The sequence below is a fragment of the Anarhichas minor genome, unplaced genomic scaffold, assembly GCF_050575085.1.
Source record: "Anarhichas minor isolate MPS153535 unplaced genomic scaffold, ASM5057508v1 ptg000006l, whole genome shotgun sequence".
NCBI classification, from domain to species: Eukaryota; Metazoa; Chordata; class Actinopteri; order Perciformes; family Anarhichadidae; genus Anarhichas; species Anarhichas minor.
In genome coordinates, this window is record NW_027466452.1 from 2,649,257 (window position 1) to 2,657,500 (window position 8,244).

General features: G+C 41.2%; 1 protein-coding gene across 4 annotated transcripts in view; it reads left to right on the plus strand.

Annotated features, from left to right (window-relative positions):
* The window catches only part of asph (aspartate beta-hydroxylase), a 37,600-nt gene that overhangs the window by 2,638 nt on the left and 26,718 nt on the right, over positions 1 to 8,244 (plus strand). For 2 of the 4 annotated variants that reach the window (XM_076079256.1, XM_076079265.1), the window contains exons 2-4: positions 5,593 to 5,751; positions 7,254 to 7,298; positions 8,108 to 8,176. In XM_076079256.1, the coding sequence (XP_075935371.1) occupies positions 5,593 to 5,751; positions 7,254 to 7,298; positions 8,108 to 8,176 (273 nt within the window). The remainder of the gene's footprint in view (positions 1 to 5,592; positions 5,752 to 7,253; positions 7,299 to 8,107; positions 8,177 to 8,244) is intronic. The other 2 variants (XM_076079272.1, XM_076079280.1) reach the window with 2 other exon arrangements.

The following is an 8,244-nucleotide window of genomic DNA, read 5'->3' on the forward strand; positions in this document are numbered from 1 at the left end:
TCTGTCTGCTGTTGAATCAAACCAAACACGCACGTTGAACAGTCACCTCTGATCTTCATGCTTTTTGGTGTTAGGACTCTGGGGCAATGTGACATACTGGGTTTAATTGTTGTCCAGCTCTGCCCTGTTTCCTGTACAGAGCCATGCATACCGTACAGACGAGGCCAGACAGATTCTGATCCGCCCTAGGATTGCTGATATTTTCCCCTAGTTGAATACTTTGCATTTAAACAATGTGTTGCAAGATTTAAATACGATGTGCATGATAATGGGAAGATTGCAATTGGTTTTTAAATAAAGAAAAAAATGATAATTTATTCTGGTCGTCTGAACAAATGTATATAATTACCTCGTGCCTCATTTAGCAGCCAAGCAAGATATGTTGTCACATCCAGGTTCGTTTTCTTTACTCTAGTCAAATCCTTAAAGAAAGCACTCGGCTCTAGCCTGTGGACATTGGGATCAATGCTGTGTTTGATGTGTCCTTTATAGAGGCCATGATGCCTGCCAGCAAAACAGAAACCAGTATTTTCTGGTGCCATGTTACAGTAAATGGCACATGATTATATCAAGTATAGTAGTCTGTTATGACCAGCTGTTTGCAGTGAGCCAGTGATATAATCGAATTAGCTTGACACACAGCTCTAGCTAATGCTAGTGACTTTCTGGGGATTTCTTCCATCATTGGAACGTACTACTGTGCACTGTCACAGATCAGGTCTCTGTCAGTACTGCACTAAAGGAGTGGATGTAGTTGGCTGCTAGGTGGACGTCAATCATCACATGTGTGGGTTTTGTTAAAGGCATTTCTCAAATAGAGAACCCCTGGTCCTCACTTATCCAGACAGCTGTTTTAATGTTGGGTCAGCGGTTGGCATTAATTCCACATTGTCAAAGCTTCGTGAATGTGAGTGAGTAGAATGATGGTTAAACCTGCATGTGTGTACACATGAACATGGGGGGGGGGGGGGGGAATCGGCAGTAACACGTTATGTGTGGCATGTAGTTTTACCACATCTTCCAGGGAGTGTTCTGTTTGTACGAGAGCTGAATGTTTGAAGAGAAGTCTACATTATGTATTGGTGAATAAGTCGGCTTGTTCTGAGCTGTGTTTTTACTACAGGATCCTGCTACTGGCCCCGTTTTATTTCTCTTTGCAGTGCAGGAAATGTAATCCTCCAGTTGACGCATCTCTTCTATTTGTTGCTAATATTGAATTAATAAAAGATAATGGAAGTAAATTCATCAGTTTTTTAAATTATGAATCATTACCAATATGCAGTGTTTTAAAAATAGCAGATAGTCACAGTGAGAAAATCTAAATCATGTATAGAAACATTTCGATGCATCAAAATGAATCTCTAATGGTTTCATAATGGCATCGTAGCCCTGAGAATCTGAATGGAATTTTGAGGTGCCTAGAGATCCCCACCCCTACTGAACAGGCCTGTTTGTTCAAAGTCACAGGGAAGAGATGTTTGGTTTGAAGGCGTGCACAGCAGCCCTTACATAAGACGCAGAGAAACGTCTCCGACTGAACTTGTCCTGAGCCTCACAGAGAAGAGACGGAGCAGAGAGTTCCTATTTGTTTGGAACAGAAGATTGTTAGTGTGTGTGTTCATGTACATACGTGAACTAGCTGCTGTGGTCCGATGAGAATGAAGTGCATAGAAGAACAGATAGGTATGGTGCATGGTTTTTATGTTTTCTTCTGAAGTGTGTGTGAAGTTATTTTTTGTGCTAGCTTGTGTGTGAGGTGTGTCCATATAATATTGTGGCAGTGTTGGTTTGTGAGGGAATTGTGATTAACAGTGGGAATTTAACATGAGTCATTATTAAGGCAGTGGGCTTGTTTTGCATCCTTGAAAACAAGCCATAATAATGCACTTTAGGTTGACCTGGTTATGTATGAGGTGTCTGCTGTTGAACTGTATTGAGAAATTGAAATGGGTTGGGAGCAGAAGAACAAGAAGTCAGATTAACCTCATTATTCTCCTATTCACTGCTGTGATGCATTGATAATTAGAATAACGATGACTTGAATGTGTAAACCTGAATTTCTTGCTGTCACATATGTCACCATGCCGGTTCCCTTCAGTTTGTGCCCTGAGGTCCACTTTGTAGCTACAGCAACACTTCATTCAGCAGATGATGATGATGATGGTGGTATCAGTTTTATCATGCCTGTCATTTTATTCTGCTGAACGCAGTTTGTTGTTGCTGCACGTTTAAAAAAAATAAATAAAAAATCGATTCCTAATTGATTTAAACTAGGGGCAACGATTTAGTTATATTGTCCAACCATATTCACATATGTTGCCAATCCCTAATGCCTATGGATCTGTATGTGGTATCTCATAAAACCATTTACTTTTTTCCATAAGCCAAGGTCAGAGAGGCTGACTGTGACTCAGCATCTCGGATGAAGGTTTATATTTGGTGGTTTCATCTCAGGGCAATATTCAATGTGACTTTTATTTGTATGGAATTTGAAATCTCTGTGGATGTTAATCTTGTCTGTGTGAGTATGCCCTGTAGAGCACCGCAATGTTCACAACCCTCATACCCGTCTCGGTATCACTTAAAGAATACTGGCATTGTAATATTTTGAACGATACCCAGCCCTAATCAGTAGCCATTTATAACCGTCATAAGCAAAGATAATCCTGTGCAATATGTCAAAAAAGATGGTTTATTCTTTGCTCTTTTGAAGTGATTCAGTGTTTCTCTCACTTCCTGGCAAAGTGGCTGCATGTGTCCACGACCATGCGTGCAGTGGAATCGGGTGCGGTTGTATCGAAGTAGTTGTATGAGTACATGAGCACAGCATCAAACCGATACCGGAATCGTTTTGTACATTAACATTAAGATTTGTACATTAGCAGTAGCATGATGATGATTGTGTCCCTAAAATCGATGAATATTAGTGATAATCGCAATTTCAATATTGATCAAAATAATTGTGATTATCATTTTGGCCATAATTGTGCATCCATATGTTGGTTTTTGCTATAGTGCAGTTTCATTGGTTTTAATGCTTCTGCGCCACTTAAAGAAAATAGCTCAGAAAAATGTATTTGCTGTCGAGTGAAACTTCAGTATGACGCTGTTCTTGCACCTTTCCAATCTGGATAGGCCTTGGTGTTTATGAAATTGAAGTGACATCAGCAGTAGAGTGGAGTGAAACGTGCATTACAAATGCCTTAAATAAAGCTGAATCAAAGGGTTAATTACAGTAAATGCAAAATGAAGACTGAACCCTGTTTTTGTTGTCTCAGTTGGTTGCAAAGCTTCTTTTTCTAATATGAAAATGTAGTGAAATGTGACTGTAAAACCTATCGGAGGGAAAGGGGCGGCCCTTTAAAGCTGGCAGTGCCCGCTCAGCCTGTTCTTCCTCCTCTCTGTGTGTCAGAGCCAGCTGGTCTAACAGCACTATAAATAGCTGTGTTTGACCTCCAGAAACATATCGTGCTCAGAAAAAAGTGACAGAGAGCAAGGATTACTGACAGATGAGCAAGCGAAAGAAAGCCAGTCAATAGAGAAAGAAGGGAGGGACAGAGGAGGTGAGACCAGGAGGCAGAGATACCATTTTCCCAGGCAGTCGGTTGAAGGATGGGGGATCCAGCGACCACGGTTGAATCTGCCATGTCTCCTGTCGTCAATGCTATCCCCATGGTGATAACTGGGGAAATGCAAGGTGAAGAAAGCTTCAAAGGCTACGGACAAGAGAGCTGAGAAGGACAGGAGTGTGGAGGTCATTGAGGGGCCTGGTTGGTTGGTTGGTTGCAGGGTTAAGGATTAAGTGAGGAGTTCTGATGAGAACTGTTGGATTCGTCGAGTGTCCAGTTGAAGTTGATGTCACGGCCGTTTTCTCGATCTTCAGAATCCCGCATACACTGAGGGGAAAACGAGTATTTAAAAAGAAAAAAGGACCTGGTACCAAATAAGTGAGTGAAGCGGAAACCAGATGACCAGATGTATTTCAGGGTTCTTTCAATGGATTTTGAGCAGGACAATTTGAACTAAATGTCTGTTACTCAAATGTAGATGTCAGTGTATTGAGTTTATCATGCTAGGGTATCAATGGATTTTGTACTGGTTCAGAGGTAACATTGTATCTGTGCAGATTGTTAGACTGTATATTGCTCTTTGAGTATGTGTCCGAGTTTGACCTAGCACTATGTAACAGACTTCAACACCTGTTCATTCTCTCTGCCACTATTTTCTCCCATCATGCATTGTGGGATGTCGGCACCCATGGAATTCCCAACACCCCTGCTCCTTTCCCCAGAGCCATTCTGAGGATTAGCGCAGATACCGCAGATGACGTATGATTCCTAACCGAATGCCCAGAAGTGTTAAAATCTAACATTTCAGAGTATCTTAATGGTCCTTTTTGTAGCAGATGTGTCCAACTGGCACATAGTTAGCTCATTTCTTGGAGTCCCGTTTTGGAGTTGAGGATAAATCTTGAGATTTAGGGTGAGAAAAGGTAAACCAACCAAGCTAATCCCAGTTAATTTAAATATTTACATTTATTTTAACCAGGTTCATTGTGGGTCCGTTTTTGTCATTCCACTCTTTGTCCAGTGGCATAACCAAAACCAGAGAGCTTTATGTGATGGGATCACACTATCCCAACACCAAAGTGGGTGAGCCAGTGGCCCCCTCCCTGCTTCCTACCCCCTTACTTCCGGCGCCTTGGCTCGGAACACATCCATGCTGACCTTTTTGTCTATACTAGCAGCTGTTGTGCAGTTACATTCAGCATTTACTAATGCTACTACTGCCTACATAAGCAGGAGGATAGCTGGTTTTGGAACGCTTTGTGACAATGTCCGTGTCCAGCGGTGTTATCAGCCCTACATGTAGCCCGCCAAGCGCATAGCCAGTGTACGTGTACGTGATGTGCGCAGGTGTGGCAGTGTGGGTTGAGATTATTTCTGAAATGCTGCTAAAACGCTCGCTTGGACAGAGATCATTTTTTATTTTAAAACTAAAATGTAGTAGTGTGGATGTCTGAAGAGTTTTCTTAGATTTAAAATGGGTCCTCTTAGTCAATTTGTCGACTAATAGGTCGATTTGGTCTTAGTCGACTATGATTTCTTGGGTCGATTAATCTTTTTTTTTTTTTTTTTTTTCTGCTGAATTACTTATTTCCAAGAAACTTATGAGCACATCTCTGGTAAACACAAGATTTAAGATGGTGCTTTGGTGGGATTCTTCGTAGAGAAACTCATTAAGTGGACAAAATCTTGAGTGTTTCTCGTCTAAGAATTTCTTTGGAGGACAGCCCGAGATTAAGGGATACTTGGTATTACTTTGTTACTTACTAAGGTCTGTGATGAGACTGTAACATAACATTGGCTGTCAGCTTCTCAAAGACCAACCACTGACCATATTGCTGCTTATGCAACATACATACACACAGTGTGTGGGTGATGCTTTTGCTCAGCTTTCTTTGCTGTTCTCTTTTTTGTAGATTTGAATGTACAGCACAGTTTTATTTGAGTGTAAAAACGATGCCTCCCTCCAAAAAACGTGAAGTGTGAACTAGTGAATCTGACATCATACACTGTCTTTATGTTGCAGATGGTTCTAAAACCCAATCTGCAAATAAGAATGGGAAGAAGGGGGACTCTGGGTCCAGCAGCAGCTTCTTCACCTGGTTCATCGTGCTGGCCCTGCTGGGCGTCTGGACATCTGTAGCCGTGGTCTACTTTGACCTGGTGGACTATCAGGGAGTCCTTGGTAAGTACTTGATGCATCACGATTACATTTGGATTAAAGAGTATCTGAATATGTTCTTCCTTTCTGTAGTCTTTTCCACCTCATGCACCTTGCTGGAAATGTGTGCAAGCAACTAGTTTAGGCTCGGATATCATCTGTCCACTATCACATGCACCTGTCATCTGTCCCTGAAGTCCATCTCAACTGTTGAATAAGAACTATGCTATTAACCATTGTCAGAGCACTATCATCACATTAGCATTCATTACCAACCTGACACGAGTCTACTTCAGTCTGCCGTCAAATTCTTAAGAAAATAGGATGCAAATCAGCCTCCAGATGAGTCAAATCAAGTGAAAGAAAAATGCCACGAGAACATCAGTTAATTTTGAATAGATTGTCAATGCTGTGTGGCTAAGCTGCATGCTTATGTAGGCAGACTTTGGATACATTTGAGTAAATGAACAACCTGGCTCATATACCATCATGGGTCACCATTGGTTGTACAGTGTTTTTTTTTTAACCATAGAGCTCAACAGTGACCGGCCTCTTGATAAACTGCTCCAACAGGGTTCGAGCTTAAGGACGTACTGTTGTCCCGGGGCCAAAAAATATTGGATTGGGAGGATGAAAGATGAATTTAGATCAAGAGTCCCCTGGGAACATTATATTGAATGGAGAATTTGTTGTATTTCAGTACAGCTCTAGGACGATGGTGTAAAAAGTGAGTTAAAAGCCCTGGGCTCCAGTTCCGGAAGTGAATTTCCCATTCATTCACTCTACTGACGTTTCAGAAACTCCTTGTATAAAGATGAGGAAGGAACTAAGCCAATCGGTCTGGGGTGAATCATGACCATAAAACATTTGATCCGGAGTGGAAAAAGTGCAAAGGTACAAGACTGCGTACATAATTATTTTAAGAGTGAAGCAGCTACTCGTCACGTAAACCTCACAGCCTCCGGAAACCCCAGAAAAACTACGACGCTAACAGCCGATCTAAAAATTAAGACGGATTCGTCAACTGCGTGGCAGCTTTCAGAAACGCATTTTCAAAATACCGTCGTTTCACAGTCTCGCAGCTCGTGGTTAGTCCTCCTTGCTTGATAACGACATTATGGCTAAATTTTCAAATCCTCGGTTCAGAATAAGAATGAGATTTTCACTTCTGCAACTTCACTGTTGAGCTTTGTTAGGTGGTTCCATTTGTTACAGTAGCATTTCATGACCAACATATATTTGACTCACCAAAATAACTTGGCTCTCATTGGTCCGTAGCATGTGGACTGCAATTTATACTGCAACCACCCCATAACAATGAATCTTCTTCACTGATCTGTACTGTTAGATGCACGTCTCTTACTGTTGATCATAGAATAATGTCTGCCACTAATCTGCACCCTTAACGACTCATGTTAAACATAGTTTGTATAGTACTCAATTATTTGTGTGAATTATGAATCTCTTCTGTCTGATTTCCTAATCAAGCTATTGTTCCAATATGTATGTTTTGTGTTTGCATGCAGACAAGGCTAAGGGCTTACAAATTAACCTGTCTGACGCCTTGCAAGGTAAAAATCCCAAGGCATATCTCTCTCCCACCCCGTACTTCCATTCTTGGTTGTTGTCTTGTGTCCTTATTGTTGTGCTCTCCAGATATTTCCCTCTCTCCCTTACACTCTTCTCAGAGCCTTGAATCTAAAATATTAAGGCTGTCATTTCTCCAGATGTTCGTCGATGACATGCTCCTTGTTAAATTGATGGAAGTTGTGTTCCTTGTTTAGCTGGAACGTGTGAATAATATACTGCCTTGATTTGGAACAAAACGTTTTCTCAGCTGGTTTAGATCCAGGGCTCTGACCTCATGTCCATCCCGTCCTCTGAGGTTCAGTTACTCTGTAGCTGGCAGACTCTAACCCAACACATTTGATACCACTGGTCCTAAACCTAGAACACTTCCTCACAAGCTTTTTATAGGGTAGGCTCCTCCAAGAGTTCATTAATGTCCTTTTTATTTAGTAATGTACATTCTAGCTAAAAATGCCCTGATTGTTGCCACTTCCTGTTTTTACCCACCTCGTCTCACTGTTTCCCATATTTCCCCACAATTAAAGGGATTCACCAAGATTGTGATTTTTATTATTAATAAAAAATAAAACAACACAATTTGTTTTATGTAGGATCCTTTTGCTCATGCCAACAGTTGGAAACACTGATGAGACAGAAGATAACCAGTGTCCCGTCTCCCACAAGCTTGGTGCATGTCTTTAAGTGTCCGTCTGTGTTGAATGATGCATGTAAATGTCCACTTCTCAACCTTTTTTACTGTAGTTCCTGTGAGAACAAACAGAACGTCTACATGTGTGTGTTACTGCTGTAGGTAAACTGGTGGCATACGATACAGATGGCGATGGTGATTTTGATGTCGAGGATGCTAAAGTCCTGCTAGGCAAGTTGATTTATCTCTAATTTACAACTGATTTTAGTGTTTACTATCAGTGTCTTGCAAAAATGGAA